Source organism: Brachyhypopomus gauderio, chromosome 6, assembly GCF_052324685.1.
Source record: "Brachyhypopomus gauderio isolate BG-103 chromosome 6, BGAUD_0.2, whole genome shotgun sequence".
NCBI classification, from domain to species: domain Eukaryota; kingdom Metazoa; phylum Chordata; class Actinopteri; order Gymnotiformes; family Hypopomidae; genus Brachyhypopomus; species Brachyhypopomus gauderio.
Genome location: NC_135216.1, coordinates 3,117,783 through 3,136,124, shown reverse-complemented (window position 1 = coordinate 3,136,124; position 18,342 = coordinate 3,117,783). Strand labels below are relative to the sequence as shown.

The window sequence follows — 18,342 nt, the reverse complement described above, 5'->3', positions numbered from 1 at the left end:
CTGGTTCACTGCAAATCTGCTAAAATTAAACAGTGATAAAACCGAGGTTCTACTTGTTGGCACTAAATCAACACTCTCTAAAATTAACAGTCCCTCCATTGACATTGATAATACATTTGTTTTCCCTTCCTCTCAGATAAAAAGCCTGGGTGTCATCCTCGACAACTCTTTATCCTTTAAATCACATATCAATAAAATTACCCAGTCCGCCTACTTTCATCTACGTAATATCAGTCGCCTTCGTCCTGCCCTTACACCACATACCTCTGCCATCCTTGTGCACAGCCTCGTCACTTCCCGCCTTGACTATTGCAATTCCCTGCTTTTTGGTCTTCCACACAAATCTCTCCATAAGCTTCAATTGGTTCAAAACTCAGCTGCCCGTATCATCACAAAAACCCCTTCATTCCACCATATCACACCTGTACTGTCTCAGCTCCACTGGCTCCCAATCAAGTTCCGTGTAGACTATAAAATTCTTCTACTCACTTTCAAAGCCATCCATAACCTTGCCCCACCCTATCTCTCTAATCTTCTCACTGTCGCTATTCCATCTCGCACTCTCAGATCTTCCTCCTCTGTTCACCTGACTGTCCCCTCTGCCCGTCTCACCACCATGGGGAGTAGAGCTTTTAGTCGCTCTGCTCCCCGGCTTTGGAATTCGCTGCCACCTGACATAAGGAACATAAACTCACTTCTACAGTTCAGATCCTCATTAAAGACTCACCTGTACAAGATTGCTTTTAATGTTTAACTGATCCATGTTTTACTGTGTCATATTTTATTGTTTCTCTTACTTGTATTTTATGTATGAGTTTATTTATTTTTTGCTGTTGTAATTGTAAAGTGTCCTTGAGTGTTAGAAAGGCGCTATTAAATAAAATGTATTATTATTATTATTATTATATTAGGGATGGGACGCGATAAAAAAAAAATCGAATTAATCGGAATCTTTGTAATTAATCAACATTAATTGCATTTTAATCGCATTTCAGTATTTAACATGAGAAATATTAATTTAAGTTTGAATGATGAATGAATCAATGAACATAATCAAACTTCAACATCTTGTTTATTTTTCCACCAGTCTACTACACAGACCAATAGATGAGTGCAGAAAACAGAGCAAATAGTTTTCAGAACACTGGAAATTCTGACCAAAAATGTTGTTTAATTTTGGGAGTTTTGCTCAGGATATTGGAAGAATTGAAGTAAATTAAATGTTTTTTAATACCGTTTAAAATACCATTCTTTAATTTCCCAGGCCTCTGCCACAGACATCTCCATAGTGCCTAGAAGTGGTCTTCTGCATGGTCAAAGCAAATGATTGGATCATCATCTATAGATTAATCATCTATAATATGAGCTGTCACACCAAGATAATTCTTGTTGCTAGCAGAGGTCCAGTGATCACCAGTCAGAGCCACATTTGTGGCGCTCTTCACAATGACCTGTTTTTCTTCCCTTTCCTCATCATACAGCTGCTGGATTTTCTTCCACATTGTCTTTCTGGACGGCAGTTCGTAACTTGCATCAGTTGACGCAATGTGCAGCCTTTATCTTCGACCACAGAGAGCGAACAACACAAATAATATGACGCGTCATGTATAAACGCGTGCGGAGTCGCGCGCTACGGTCACTCGCGAAAGTTTAATCCAGTCTTAATGGTCCAATGAAGGTAATTTAAAAACCAGGACATTTCCTCACTTAAAAAAAAACCCGGGACGCACGGGACAGGATGTGAAATACGGACATGTCCCAGGAAATACGGACGTTTGGTCACCCTATCGTACTAGGAATACATTTAGCAGCTAAGTGATCATTAATGACCTGCGCGTTAGTCCCAACATGTTTTACATTGAGGTGATAACGAAGGGTGGTAGTGCTGCTGTGATAAGCGAACTCCTTCCTGCATGAAGTGCAAATAACACTTTTTGTTGGTACTTCCATCAGTTTCTTATATTTAAATGTCCCATCCACCATCATGCTCATCTTATTGTGCGTCCATATAATCTGTATGCACTGAGAAACATTCCACGGTGCAAAAGTGTCTCATGCACTAAATGCGTTAAAGTCCCGCCACTAATATATACACACACACACACACATACATAATGTTATGGTTATGTACATGTGTGTGTGGAGGAACAAATGGTCATGCGCTACATACACAAAAACCATTCACAAATGATTGGAAGAGCATCATCTGAGATGAACGGGAGCTTGGCACTGTGGCTAGTTCCAAAGGAAACCGGGACCACATGACGGAAAGCATGATGAGTAATTGGTTGACTGTCATTTGGACCTGAAAGACAGACACAAAATGTGCACACACCGGTGAATGTGTTATTAAAGCTGTATTAAAATGTTTTTTTTTTTTTTTTTTTTCGGGAAAGGTTTTCTTGATCCTGAAAAAAACCTTTTTTCTCATCGGATTCTATCGAGAGACGAATGTATCGACCCATTCTCCAAGACTGGGAATCTTAGGTGAGTGAGTAATTCTGTTTGGAATAAAGTGCCCTAAATGGTTTTTTTCACTTCAACTCCCAGCAAGTAATTTATAGATTTAATGTGATTTCATAATTATAGGAATTGCCATGGCTTTGTTCTAGAGTCTGCCCCTTGTTTGTACAGGTTTTGTTCACTCAAAATGTCGGTCAGTTGTTATTCAATTGGATGCCTCAACTAAATACACCTGTGGCCATGGAAGTGGAACATAAGGTGGAAGTGGCCATGGAAGATTAGATTCATGTCGTTGAGTCTTGTAACTGTAGCACTAGAACACTTAACAATAATTTCCCTGAAACTAATTACCCATGTATAAACATTAAATAGCTAGCTAATTAACGATCACCTTTGCTTTGACCATGACATTTCTTCACCAGTAATGTGACTACAATCTGTGAACTGAGGTGTAACATTTTGTGACAGGTGCTGCACACTATTTGGCCCTGTATGCATTAGCAAAGCACCTTTTGTAGTTACTAATGCTTACATCTGTATTAGAGATGGTCAGAACCTTCAACCGTCTGTTGTTTTACCTCAAAATTATGAGATTATTTAATCAAATAAACACTTTTCTAAAAATCAGATAAGCACATTTTTGAAAGTCTGCTCACCCAGTCAGCAGCACTAAACTGTCTATTTGGCAACAGAGTAGATGGAGCTTTAACATGAGCATAACTTAAAGGACTCTGTTGAGATCGATCAGTTGAGAGATACACAAAATTGATAGTTTGACAGTTTAGTCACTTTAATTTGTCGCTTGTTTGACAATTTTGTATTTATTCTCATTACAAGTGTTTTGCAGTAGCATCCAAATAGCAAGTATAATGCATAAAGACATACTGAGACTTTCCTTTTTGTTTAAGATCTCTACATAAACTTAAGGTGCCAAATTTACATTCAGATTAAGGCAGTCATGGCCTGGCGGTTAGGGAACTGGACTTGTGACCGGAGGGTCGTGGGTTCGATTCCCAGACAGGCCATGACTGAGGTGCCCTTGAGCAAGGCACCTAACCCCAACTGCTCCCCGGGCGCCGGGCTAGGGCTGCCCACCGCTCTGGGCACGTGTGATCCACAGCCAATCACTAGTGTGTGTGTGTGTTCTGACTGCACAGATGGGTTAAAAGCGGAGGACAAATTTCGATTGGGGTGTAAAAATCACAATTGACAAAATATGGCACATTTCATTTCATTTCAGATGTTTGTCATGTCTGGCACCACCCCATCTGTCAGTCTTGTCATGTTCAGTTTAGCATTGTCCGTTTGTTTTTGTATTCCATGTGCTCTTCCATGTGTCTTAGTTTCCCCCATGTGTTCTTTAGCCACACCCTTGTTGTCTCCAGCTGTGTTTTGTTCAGTTCCTTTTTGAGTCTTGTCTTTAATCCCAGTGTTTTGTCATCTGAGTTGTTGGCCATTATTTGTCATGAGTACCCTTGTTTTCTCGTTCCTATATTACCAAGTCTCTGTTCCTTTCGTGTTTACATTGTTTCTGGTCTGTTAAGCAGTCTTCCCTGATTTTAGTTTATTTGATTAATGATGTCTGTCATTCTCAGGGGCTCTTTGTCTGATTGCTCACCCGTTCTGACCCCAGACCGTTTTATTCTGATTATAGATTTGCCCTTAATAAATCTTGCTCCTTTTGGCACTTGTGTCCTAAGTGTATAGTATAGTATAATGTATAGTATACTTTTTATATGTTATTGCAAAAGTAAAGTATAAAAATGCTGATAATGTGTTGACATTCTGTATTGTGCCTCCTGTAGAAATTTGTTCCCGTGTGGTGACTCTATGGTATGCATCATTGATGATAGAGAGGATGTGTGGAAGTTTGCACCCAACCTCATCACAGTGAAAAAGTATGTCTTCTTCAAGGAAACGGGTGATATAAATGCTCCACCAGGGTCACGGGAGCCCCAGCTGGCAAGGAAATATACAGGTATCAAATGCCTCAATTTTATTGAATGTCATTACATTTGTAACATGTTCTGATTGTGTATACATTTATATTCATGTGTTTTAGCTAGATGCAAATACAGTATGTTTGCAACCGTCTTTCATAGAATCTGAATCTAATACTAAAAATAAAAAAATAGCAAATTAAGGATTTAAGGAGTTGGTTTACATGGTCTCTGCTTGTAAATTGACTACCATGTCTGCGTCTTCAGATATCATACCACAGAATGGCTCTGTTTGTCGGCACTCTGCAGAGCACGTGCGGTTGTTAGTTGACCCTTCTGGCGACAGCAAAACTTAAGTGATTGTGGGTGGTATCATTCTCTTGGAGGAGAGAAATATACATCCTTTTTGGGTGGACCAGCTAATTAAACAGTCCATTATTTATTACATTATGTTTAGTCCAAGTAACTGCTTTGGTATAGATGTGGGAGTCTGATCTGTTCTGGTGGATCTAGGGCAGGGCTGTCAAGTTTTTGCAGTGAGGGGCAGATTTGGTAAAGTTAAACGAGGGGGGGGGCATTATCTAATTTGTGCAAATTAGCTAATTATGCAATAAAGGTGGGGTGGCTGATTAGCAGGTGAGCTTGACCAGGGTATGGGGGAGAATTCTATTTTATTGCTAACTTATCTACCTGCATACTGATTTCCAGTTGTTCACCAGAAATACAAAATTGTTTCTGGTGAACGGCTTAGTGAGACAAGACCCTGGTGAATCATAAAATGTAGAGCATGACTGAAAATGTATATTCAATAGGAGTGGGAATCTAACTATCTCACGGTTCAATTCCGATTTTGGGGGCTACGATTTGATTCATAAAAATTTCTGCTTCAGTCTATAAAATCTGCATGATCTTCTACAGTCTGCTTTGCAAGACAATGACAAATACAGAAAGTAAAGTGTCCTTTTCACATTTAATTAACAAAAATAAAGTGCTTTGGTAAAATAAAATGCTACAGTTAAATAACATGCACTTCTTTTTACAGGAAAGTTGCACTACCAAATATACAACATGGAACACTATTTTTGCACAAATTAAGGACTAATATTTTTCAGTAGCTTTAAGAATAACAAGTGAAAATAAAAGTATTTTTAAATGGAAAAATAGCACCAGTAAACTAGCTGACTCAAAATTTTTCATGAAAGTGTCTCTAGCAACAATAGAACTGTCCACAACTGCAACAACTGATGATTTTCAGAAAATCATAAAAGAAAACTGGACATAGTGTTCAAGATTACTGTTGCACATTTGTAGGTGCAACATTCAGATTCTTTTGTAGGAAAAGAAGCTGATCCATGTGTTCTGCAGTAAGTGCCAGGGATACACAAGTAGCGTTTAGCCTGTCTAGCCAAGAGAGGGAAAGCTGTCTCATGGGTTCTCCACCAGCTTAGGGGGTTCTCTGACAGAGAAATTGGAGGGGCTTTCAGAAATGTCTTCAGTTCCTCTTCAGCTCTGGTGCTGGCAGATTTACGGACAATACTGACCTCCGTAAATGTCTTGCCCAATAGATTAAACCAGTGGTTCCCAAACTTTTTCTGCCGTGCCCCCCTTTAGTAGATGAGAATATTTTTGCGCCCCCCCCCCAACCCCATATTGACTAGGGATGCACCGATTCATGTTTTTCACTTCCGATACCGATTCAGATATCTGAGGCTTAGTATCGACCGATACTGATCCGATACCGATCTGATAGAGTAAAACTGTGCTGAATCGACTTAAAACATTTTTTTAAACACAGACATACTGAATTACAAGTTTATTGAAAACTCTGCACCAGTATAGCACACTTAAACACACATATAAATATGTAAAAACAACACAACTTGCATTTGTTCAGTCAGTGCAATTATGAATATAACATTTAATGTAAAATAAATAATACCAAAGAACCTGAAACTGACAAAAACAATAGGTTCACAACTTTGGTCAAACATGAAAAAAATAAACTGCAAGAAACCTTTGAAATTGTTCAAGAATTCTAAATATCATTTAAAATAAATAAGGAGATAAAATAAGAGAAACAGCAATACCTGTGCGGCTAGTTTGCTAGTGCAGACATCACGCAGAGTACAAAGCATGTAACAGCCAGAAATATGTGTACTGTCTCTTTAAGGGAGCGAGTTGAGTGCGCATATGGAATATTGTTGTTTTTATAGTTTTCTGCCGTAGACCGACTCAGACCACTGCTCTTTAATTTATTCTTTATTTTATTTCTATAAGTAATGCATTCAATGAGCTTTGGACAACTCACCAGTTCATGTATGAACTGTCAAGTAGTGCTGGAGCCCAGGTTTATTTTGGTCAACCAGCAAATAAACGGACTAAGTGTAATACCACCAGCGTGAGTACGAGTCCGCAATTCATCTCTCCTCTGTGTGCTTCGTGTTTCACTCTCCTGTTAACTGTCCAAGTTCCAAGGTCCAAAAACGAAGAAGTCTAAAGCATGTGCCTGTCCCATGCACAACTAGGGGTGTGTTTAAAAAAATCGATCTTTCGATTCAAATTGATCTTCATTTGAATGATTTGATATCAATTTATGAAACCCGAGATCGATCTTTAGAATTAGCTAATTTTCCCCGCATATGCGTACCGTTTTAACGTCTCGCGTTTTATCTCGCGAGATCATCCTTTTTTTTCTCGAGCACCGCCACTTGGCTGGGGTGATCAGTTAAGCATGGCTGTAGCAAGAGTAAAACAAATGTACCTCTGATCCACATCTATGATTCAATGAGTTACTAGTTCGCTCTGGCGCCAACCACTGGCGAGCGATCGATCGCGATATAATACTTAATTTGTGTCCATTTGACACCGCCCACGCCCTCCAGGTTCAAATCTCACTCCAAGCGATCTTGAAAAGTTGGCAACCCTGCAGATGTATGGTTACATTTTGGATTCAGAAACCATGATGGTAGGGAAGAGTTGGATAAAAGCACAGCCGTGTGTAAACTGTGCAACATGGAGGTGAAATATTGTGGGAATACCACAAATCTGAGAAATCATTTAACGCCATCCTGATATTCAAAAAACGCCAGAACCCAAACAAACTCCACTAGAGAAGGCATTTGTGATTAAACTATCTACAAGTTCTCCCCGTGCCAAAAAATAACCGAAGTGCTTGAATTCCACCTTTTAAAGGTGTATGAACCCTGCAAACATTACTTTGTTCACTGCGCTAAAGCGCGGCACGCGCGAAGTTACAAAATTCGAGAAGTGCACGACCACCGCAATTACGTCTTTCTCACTCCTCAACATGTTGATCAGCTCCTTTTCTTGCAGAAAAATTTGACAATCTCCAAGATGTCAGAAAGCAGTCATGAATAAATCTTAGTTTTTGGACCTTAATGTTTACAATATTCAGAACTATGCTCATAAATGTTTTTGTTACATGTTAAAAAAAAACAACTTTAATTTGCACTTTAAAAGGCTGTTCAAAACCACTTTCAATGCCTTTTCTGGTAAAGGAGCTATGTGGAAGAGTGTGCATTAATTGATATTATAAAAAGAATGTAACTGTTGTTCACAGTATAAACACTAATATCTTAATACATTTTAATGAAATTTAAGTGTTCCTTGTATCATTACAACATTTCACATTCAAACTACACTTTTTATTTTAACTAAAATGTCCTTACAAAAATCGATATTGAATCGGATCGGATCAAATCGAAAATCGAATTGAATCGGGACCTTGTGAATCGAAATCTAATCGAAATGGGAAATCAGTGGTGATACCCACCCGTATGCACAACTGTATATTTTAACCAGATCTTCATGGATTGCCAGTTTGATTTCCCTGATAACTGTTGTGTCAGCAGCAACGCCAGCTGCTTCTGAGGCATGCAGCATGTAAAGGAGCAATAATTGAGTGTAGGTGTAGAATCCTCAGAAATTATGTAGGTTGCATCTTTCATTGGTTTTAGTGCTTATGCTATTTCTTCAGCAGTGGAGATGTCCATGTTACTTAGTGTACAGATGTCTGGAACATCCAAATGCTCTCTAGCAAACTTCAAATGGGCCCGGATATGTACTGGCTTAAGCAGGTGGACACATTTGCTGGTTATAAAAGTCCTGTTTTGAACCACATTACTACGTCTTTACATAGAGATGGTAATAAATAATAAACAGATTCTGAATGTGCTGACATGTCACCAGACCTCAGAGGGTTTTAAGATATATACGTTACTGGCTGATTTTAAATTTTCCATCAAAGTAGATTGCAATGGCAAGTTACTTTGTGAAGCTGTGGAAAAAGTAACATCTATGGACATATATTTGTGGAATGAGGTCTTTCTGGTTGTCATAGTATGTTTGGGTATGATGGAATTTGGGTGTCATAGTTCATTATATATAACCAGACTGTTAGAGGGTATACTTGTAAAGCCTTGGAAGAAAAGGGTGTAAGGTCTGCTGTTCAGCAAGTGGGATAAGCTATTTGCTAGACCAGTGGTTCCCAAACTTTTTCTGCCGTGCCCCCCTTTAGTAGATGAGAATATTTTTGCGCCCCCCTACAAACTCAAACGCATATTGACCAGTGGTGTAGTTAAAAATAAATAAGTGAGGGTTCGCGAGTGTAAGTTGATGACGGGGGAGGGGTGGGTGGCGGCAAGGGGGCAGTGGAGAATAAAAAACCCCTGCAAAACATTTTTTACATTTTTACCTGATGCTACACCAAGCATCAAAATAAATAAATATATATATATATATATATATATATATATATATATATATATATATATATATATATATATATATATATACACTGCTAATAATAATAATAAATAAAGGGAACACTCAAATAACACATCCTAGATCTGAATGAATGAAATATTCTCATTGAATACTTTGTTCTGTACAAAGCTGAATGTGCTGACAACAAAATCACACAAAAATCATCAATGGAAATCAAATTTATTAACCAATGGAGGCCTGGATTTGGAGCCACACACAAAATTAAAGTGGAAAAACACACTACAGGCTGTTCCAACTTTGATGTAATGTCCTTAAAACAAGTCAAAATGAGGCTCAGTATTGTGTGTGGCCTCCACGTGCCTGTATGACCTCCCTACAACGCCTGGGCATGCTCCTGATGAGGTGGCGGATGGTCTCCTGAGGGATCTCCTCCCAGACCTGGACTAAAGCATCCGCCAACTCCTGGACAGTCTGTGGTGCAACGTGACGTTGGTGGATGGAGCGAGACATGATGTGCTCAATCGGATTCAGGTCTGGGGAACGGGCGGGCCAGTCCATAGCTTCAATGCCTTCATCTTGCAGGAACTGCTGACACTCCAGCCACATGAAGTGTAGCATTGTCCTGCATTAGGAGGAACCTAGGGCCAACCGCACCAGCATATGGTCTCACAAGGGGTCTGAGGATCTCATCTCGGTACCTAATGGCAATCAAGCTACCTCTGGTGAGCACATGGAGGGCTGTGCGGTCCTCCAAAGAAATGTCACCCCACACCATTACTGACCCACTGCCAAACCGGTCATGCTGAAGGATGTTGCAGGCAGCAGATCGCTCTCCACGGCGTCTCCAGACTCTGTCACGTCTGTCAGGTGCTCAGTGTGAACCTGCTTTCATCTGTGAAGAGCACAAGGCGCCAGTGGCGAATTTGCCAATCCTGGTGTTCTCTGGCAAATGCCAAGCGTCCTGCACGGTGTTGGGCTGTGAGCACAACCCCCATCTGTGGACGTTGGGCCCTCATACCATCCTCATGGAGTCGGTTTCTAACCATTTGTGCAGACACATGCACATTTGTGGCCTGCTGGAGGTTATTGTGCAGGACTCTGGCAGTGCTCCTCCTGTTCCTTCTTGCACAAAGGCGGAGGTAGCGGTCCTGCTGCTGGGTTGTTGCCCTCCTACGGCCTCCTCCACGTCTCCTGGTGTACTGGCCTGTCTCCTGGTAGCGCCTCCAGCCTCTGGACACTACGCTGACAGACACAGCAAACCTTCTTGCCACAGCTCGCATTGATATGCCATCCTGGATGAGCTGCTCTACCTGAGCCACTTGTGTGGGTTGTAGAGTCTGTCTCATGCTACCACGAGTGTGAAAGGACCACCAACATTCAAAAGTGACCAAAACATCAGCCAGAAAGCATAGGTACTGAGAAGTGGTCTGTGGTCCCCACCTGCAGAACCACTCCTAATGCTAATTGCCTCTCATTTCTACCTGTTGTCTATTCCATTTGCACAACAGCAGGTGAAATTGATTCACAATCAGTGTTGCTTCCTAACTGAACAGGTTCGTTTCACAGAAGTGTGGTTGACTGTTATATTGTGTTAAGTGTTCCAATAATTTTTTTTACATCGATCTATAGATAGAAATATATATCTATGAACCTGCGCGAATGGTGGAGGCGTTTATACTAGCCGCATCACATTCTTTGTAGTTTTGTCTGAAACGATATGTGGTAATATAAAGAAACACCCCTCAAAATAAGGTGAATGAACATTTACCTGCCGAATTTTAATGTTGCTTTGTGTTTCAGGTTTGAAAAATGTTTGTTAAAATGTTGAAATTGTAACTACTTCGTTTCACAACAAATAGCTGTCTGACTGAATAGTTCTCTTGTATTACGTTAATAAATACGAGCCTCTTGTAATTCCAGGATGAAACATGAGAGAACGTGAAGACGTTAAGATTGGGCGTTTTGAAAATAAACCACCATTAAATAATGTGATACAAAAGTGAATTATTTCGAATCATTTCCAGTATATGTATAAATATTTAACTTAATTAAGTTTATCGTGCTGGGAAATATTGAACTGGACCTTGAAAGTTACGTGCAAGTGATTTAATTCCACCTTGTAAAGGTGTATGATCCCTGCAAACATGACTTTGTTCATTGCGCGGCGCATGCGAAGTTACAAAATTGCAAAAAATGCAAGACCTCGCTAATCATCAGCGCGCGAGGCCCTTGCGCACGGGCGGAGCCTCAGCGATTATGTCATTTTTGCCACGCTCGCGCTGCTCGCGAAGCAACCTTCCAAGCTTATTTTACTTTCAAGCTCTGCGCCCCCCCTGCAATAGCTCCCCCACTTTGGGAACCACTGCACTAGACTATGACTTTGTTGCTAGTTATTGTGGTGCCAGAGGGGTCCTGCTTCCTGTTTGTGGGCCAGGAGTGAGAGAAAACCTGCTATAGTGTATCTTCAGTGCCTGAAATACTACAAAACTGCTCAATGAATAGTTGTAACCAGACTACAACTACAGCATATAGTAAGACCTACACCCATTTTCTTTTAATTGACTTTCTGAGTTTAATTTTCCTTAATTAACAGTGTGCTTGTGCTGTTGTGTTGTAGGAAAACAGCTTAATCAGCATGTAGAGAACCTGGACCACTCTGGAACACCAGGATATGAAGAGCAGAGTACTGTTCTCAAGAAATGCAACAAGACACACAAGGCTGAACAAGATATTTTAACCTTTGTTTCTGACATTCAAGCAATATCAGCCAAACAGAGATCTCGTATCATGGGGAAGATTCAGACAACAGAAAGCATACAGCTGAGTGACAAGTATATTGTTAAGGGGGTGGAAGCAAGTTCTTCGGGTAGAATGAGTACCTCAGGTGAAACAGGAGATAAAGAGCACATTACTGCAGCTGATGGTACTGAGATGGGCTTTGATCTTTCAAGTGAGAGTGAATGTGAATTCGATAAACCAGGACTGACACACTGCAAAAATGAACAGATCTCAGAAACCAGAGAAATCAAACAAACAAAACTTGATGAGGACAATGGGGCAAGGGGTGGAAATGGCAGCCTAACAGAGGCAGAGGAAACAACAGATGTGGATCACGGAGTTCTGAGTGATACTTTAAATGGTTGTCCTGACAACAGTGATCAGTCAGGCATCGCCACGGGTGAAGAGTCTTTAGACCACAGTCTGGAAGATGAGGAAGAGGAGGAGGAGGAAGAGGATATGGATCAAGATGATCACTTGATTTACTTAGAAGAAGTATTGACCCGTATTCACAATGAGTATTACACACGCTATGAATCTTACATCAGAGAAAATCATTTTGAAATGCCAGACATTCGTAAAATTGTCCCTGAGCTGAAGAGCAAGTCTTTAGCAGGCACCAACATTGTGTTCAGTGGCTTGTACCCCACAAATTACCCTATGGAGCGTACACGAGAATACTATCATGCCAAGGCACTAGGTGCCAAGATCAACAAGAGCCTGGTGCTTAATGCCAAAGATCCTGAGTACACCACCCACCTCATTGCAGCACGAGCAGGTGAGTTATACACTTTATATCACTTAAGTGCAGGTGCCTGGGACACCGCTGGGGAACTCGCACTAGTCCTAGGACCATGTGGGTGGGGGTGTTGTGGGAGGTCTGTCTCTTGTGAGCAGATGGAGGCAGGCTTGTCTCCCTACCTAGGTAGTCCAGTCTCTAGCGAGCACTCAAAGTGGACTAGCCTCCTCCTCTGAGCATTCTGAGCGTTTGATATAATATGTGTATATATATATAGGCCTCAATTTTTCCTAAACTGAGTTTGTCATCGGGTTTGGCTGATATGTAAAGTTGAGTGTCATCCGCATAGCAGTGAAAGTTGACACCATGTTTGTTTATAACTGTGCCCAATGGTAGCATATATAATGTAAATAATAGTGGACCTAAGATGGAGCCTTGCGGGACCCCATATTTAACCATTGTATGTTTGGATGAAATATTATTGAGCTCTACAAACTGATAGCGATTTGTTAAGTAAGACTGAAACCATGAAAGGGCTGTGCCTGAGACTCCAACCCAGCGTTCTAACCTTTCTAGCAAGATCCTATGATCAATTGTGTCGAAAGCTGCACTAAGATCAAGAAGCACTAACAGCGATACATAACCTTGATCTGAAGCAAGGAGGAGGTCATTTGTTACTTTAACTAATGCTGTTTCAGTACTGTGATGGGGCCTAAAACCAGATTGGAACTTTTCAAATATGTGATGCCTATGCAGATATAGGCATAATTGCTGGGCAACAGCTTTTTCTATGATCTTAGATATAAATGATGTGTTTGAAATGGGTCTATAATTAGATAGTACAGTAGGATCAAGATTTGGTTTCTTAATCAGAGGTTTAATAACTGCTAATTTACATGATTTGGGCATGTGACCTATTGTAATGGATGAGTTAACTATAGTTAGAAGAGGTTCAGTTACCGCTGGTAATACCTCTTTTAATAACTTTGATGGAACAGAGTCTAGTGTGCAGGTAGCACAATTTAAGGAAGAAATTATTTTCTCTAATTCTGATTGTGGGAGTGGATGAAAAGCATCAAGTTTTTCTCCCGGTATGTAATTTAAATCGATGTCAACCAAACCAGATGACATACCAGTTGTATTGCTAATAAAAGGTTTTATATTTTGTCTAATATTCTCTATTTTATTATCAAAAAAATCTATAAATACATTACTAGTGAGGTTTACTGGAATCTGAGGTTCTGTGCCTGCTTGATTTTTTGTAAGTTTGGAAATAGTATTAAAAAGAAATCTAGGATTGTTTTTATTTTTCTCTATCAGTGAGGCTAGGTATGCTGAGCGTGCTTTAGCGAGTGCCCGTTTGTAGTCAATGATGCTATCCTTCCAGGCACAGTAGAATACTTCCAACTTAGTAGATCGCCATTTACGCTCTAATTTACGTGCTATTTGTTTTAAGTTTCTAGTTTGGTCAGTGTACCACGGAGCGAGTTTTTTAGATCTAGTCTTTTTATATTTGAGTGGAGCTACTATATCTAGAGCTGATCTGCAGGTATTCTCTATGCAGTTGGTTAGACTGTCTAACTCTCCTGGATAGGATGGCGAGTGGGCTAGAGCAGTTAAATCAGGGAGGGCTTCAATAAACTGTGTTGATGTTAATGAATTTATCGAGCGCTTTATACACTGCCGAGGAGACGGGCGGGTATTTATGTTAAGATGAATCTCAAATTTGACTAAATAGTGATCAGAGATAGCTACGGTTTGCGGGAGTATATTTATATTATCTACGTCAATACCCAACGTTAAGATTAAATCTAGGGTATGATTTTGATAGTGTGTGGGTCCTACAACGTTTTGTGTAATGCCAACAGAGTTCAATATAGAAGTAAAAGCCCTTGTCAGTGGATCCTCCGCATTATCAAAATGTATGTTAGTCTCCTACCATTATTATTTTGTCACTACTAACTGCTAAATTTGCTGTAAAATCTGTGAAATCTTTTAAGAAATCTGAGTAAGGCCCTGGTGGTCTATATACATTTGTTAGGGAAAATGCACTTTTATTTTCAGATGGACTAGTTACATTAATAGACAGCATCTCAAATGAATTAAAGATATCCAAGTATTTCTGATGAATTTCTAAACAATCACGATATATTATACATATTCCTCCTCCTCTGCCTGACAATCTAGGTTTATGTATATAACTATATCCCACAGGAGTGGCTTCGTTTAGAGATAAATAGTCACCAGATTGAATCCACGTTTCAGTTAGACATAAAATATCAATTTTCTGGTCAGTTATAAGTTCATTCATAAAAACTGCTTTAGAGTTGAGTGATCGAATATTAATTAATCCAATTTTCAGATCGGTCATATAGGTAATAATTGGATGTGAAGTTTGAATATTAGTTAAAAACTTAGGACGGACTATTTTCTTATGATTTAATTTAACCCGGGGCACAGACACAGTCTCAATCCTATGGGATCTTGGTGACGCCTCTAAGCAGCTCGCAGACAGACGGTTTAGCCCGTTAGTCTGCGGCCTGGTCGCGACTCTGGTTAGTCAGCAGCTCCTAGTACTACACTGCCCACTAACTAAAAGACTACGGGCTATGCTGCAAGATAACAGGGCAGCGCCATCCCGGGTGGGGTGGACACCGTCCCTGCCTAAAAGACCAGGCTTGCCCTCGAACTCTTCCCAATTATTAATAAAGCCCACTTGATTTTCTGAACACCACTTGGACATCCAGCGATTTAGCGACGTGAGCCTGCTGTACTGCTCATCACCGCGCCGCATTGGGATGGGGCCAGAGCAGATTACGGCATCGGACATCGTCTGGGCTAATTTAACCACCTCTTTAACATTAGCCTTAGTCACCTCTGACTGCCGCAGACGTATATCGTTGGCCCCTACATGTATAACTATCCTAGAGAATCGTTTATGGGCTAACAGTCTAAGGTTGCCACTAATGTCCGGCGCTCTGGCTCCCGGTAAACAGCTGACTGTAACCGCTGGTGCCCCTACAGGAATAGCGACTTTCACGTGTCGGACTATAGAGTCTCCTATGACCAGAGTCTCCTCAGCGGGTGTAACACTGAGCGGGGCAAACCTGTTGGACACGTGAACCGGGGAGTGGTGCTCTGGTGGGCTAGCGCTGGCGTTAGCGGTAGCTGCAGCCCTCGCTCTCCGACTACGCCGCCGAGACGTCACCCATTCGCCCCGCTGTGAGGGCTCTATCGCCGGAGTCGCGGAGGCGCTAGTTCTCCCTGGCGCGTCCACACCTACTACAGACCCTGTGCCTGTCTCTCTATCCCTCAATAATGAGTGGACGCGGCGCTCTAAACTTTCCACTTTCGCCACAAGAGAAGTAACTAACTGGCACCTCTCACAAATACTATCACTATTACTATCAGTGGCGAAAGGGTCTAGACTAAACATGCCACACTCCGAACAAGGAAACAAACCAACACCAGCCATGAATAAATCAAAACACTTACCGTGTCTAGCCGATTTATACAAACTTACGCTAGCTGATTTTTAGAAGCAGAAAGTTGATCAGCGGCCGGAATATTCAGCTGCCCGTCTTGACGGTGGAAGTACTATCTGTAAAAAATTATCTAGGAAGGCAAAAAATAAAGATTAGCACGTAAACAGATTAGTACACTTTAGAAAAACAATTTCAAAATTCGCTCCGCAGCAGCGTCGGCAGGAAGCAGCAGGAAGCAGCAGGAGCAGCCAGTGACGTCAGCCACCTACACCTACAATAGGTCATGTTAATCTATTCTTAAAGTTGGGTTGGGAACTGGGTCAAAATGGATAAGCAAACTGATGACTTTCAACTTGATAGTTTAGCTCGGCTGTATTCCTAACCAAATTGCACAGTAGGGGCGAGAACGAGTTTTCAAACCTGTGAATTACAAATCGTACGTGTGTTTACATGGATGCAGCCACGAAGTCGCCCGGTTTGCTTCATGGAAAATTCATTTTTAGGAACGTAAAGTGTTACCGGAGCGGAGCTCGGAGCGGTCGTTTTCTGCATGGTCCTAGCGCTAGATTCGTCGCTATTTAAAGATTTCTTTTTAACTGTTAAAACTGCAGAAGACCCCCCCCCCCCCCCCCCCCCCCCCATATTAAGTCTGTGAGGTTAAATGTACTAAATGTTGGCTTATATTTCAAATATCATGTTTAACTGCATAAACCGTTGAACACGAGTAGCCTACATTTTATTGAGCATGTTTTTTTTTCTTCAAGTATCAAAGTAGAACAGCTTTCTCAAGCAGTCATTGATGCATTTTGGAAACAGGAGATGCACCATCTGTATTAAGGGTGTACTAATGCACCCTCTGTATTAAGAAACCCCATCTTAAAGACTGACTTTTAGTCATTACTTGGGTAGCATGCATATGAGCCATTTTAATATAGATTAGTCTAGATTTATCTAGATTAATTTCAAGATTTCAGTGAGATTACTCTAGATCAAAAAAATTAATCTATGCCCACCCTTAAAATATATATATTTATATATTAGGGGTAAGACGCGATCAAATTTTTTTTAATCGAATTAATCTGAGGCTTTGTAATTAATTAATCGAATTTAATCGCATTTTAATCGCATTTCAGTATTTAACATGAGAAATATTAATTTAAGTTTGAATGATTCAATGAACATAAGCATAAACCTCAATACTGGTGGTATTTTTCCACCAGTGTACTACACAGACCAATAGATGAGTTCAGAAAACAGAGCAAACAGTTTTCACAACACTGGAAATTCTGACCAAAAATGTTGTTTAATTTTGGGAGTTTTGCTCAGGATATTGGAAGAATAAGAAGAATTGAAGTAAATCAGAAGATGTTTTTTAATACCATTTTAGATGGTATACTTTTTCTTTAATTTCCCAGGCCTCTGCCACAGGCATCTCCATAGTGCCTAGAAGTGCCTTCTGCATGCTCAAAGCAAATGACTGGATCTTCCATTCATCATCTATAACAGTGGTTCTCAAACTTTTTCTATCATTCCCCACCTCAGAAGAAGGAGAAATTCCATGCCCCACCTGTCCCATATCACCCAAACAAAATGGTAATAAAATACAAATGGGGGGTGGCGATCGTGATTTGTTGACGGGAGGGGATCTAGCCCTGGTTCAACTGTTCCACAGACATTTTAAACATCCGGGGCTTATGCAAAACGAACAGGCATTAAAATGACAGGCTTAAAAAGGTTTACTACTTCCAATTGCTTGCGCCCCACCTGCAATACCCATGCGCCCCACACTTTGAGAAACACTGATCTATAATATGAGCTGTCACACCAAGATAATTCTTGTTGCTAACAGAGGTCCAGTGATCCCCAGTCAGAGCCACATTTGTGGCGCTCTTCACAATACAATGTGACACAATGCTGAAGAAGGTTTGTAGTGTTTCCTCGCGTCGTAGCGACAGTAGCAAGGCACGTTTTACACAGTACCTGACGTTGAGCAGCATCTTTTTAAAAGCCAAAGTAATTTCACACAACTTATGTGCTGCCCCTCTTTGGTATTAGACTTTCAGTTGTCAGCTCATGTCGAGCCTGAAGCCATTGTGCAACAAGTTAAAGTGCGCTGTGTTAACTTCACTTCTCCACTTCCCTGCCTCCTGCTCGAGTTTTCTCCGTTCGTCCTCGGCTCGGCTCGCTCCCA

General features: G+C 40.8%; 1 protein-coding gene across 5 annotated transcripts in view; it reads left to right on the top strand.

The window, feature by feature from the left end:
• Positions 1 to 18,342, top strand: part of ctdp1 (CTD (carboxy-terminal domain, RNA polymerase II, polypeptide A) phosphatase, subunit 1) — a 103,956-nt gene that overhangs the window by 26,031 nt on the left and 59,583 nt on the right. For all 5 annotated transcript variants that reach the window (XR_013131708.1, XM_077008138.1, XM_077008137.1 and 2 more), the window contains exons 6-8: positions 2,397 to 2,487; positions 4,269 to 4,441; positions 11,767 to 12,705. Coding sequence is in view for 4 of the 5 variants with exons in the window: in XM_077008138.1 (XP_076864253.1) it covers positions 2,397 to 2,487; positions 4,269 to 4,441; positions 11,767 to 12,705 (1,203 nt within the window). In the remaining variant the exon portion in view is untranslated. The remainder of the gene's footprint in view (positions 1 to 2,396; positions 2,488 to 4,268; positions 4,442 to 11,766; positions 12,706 to 18,342) is intronic.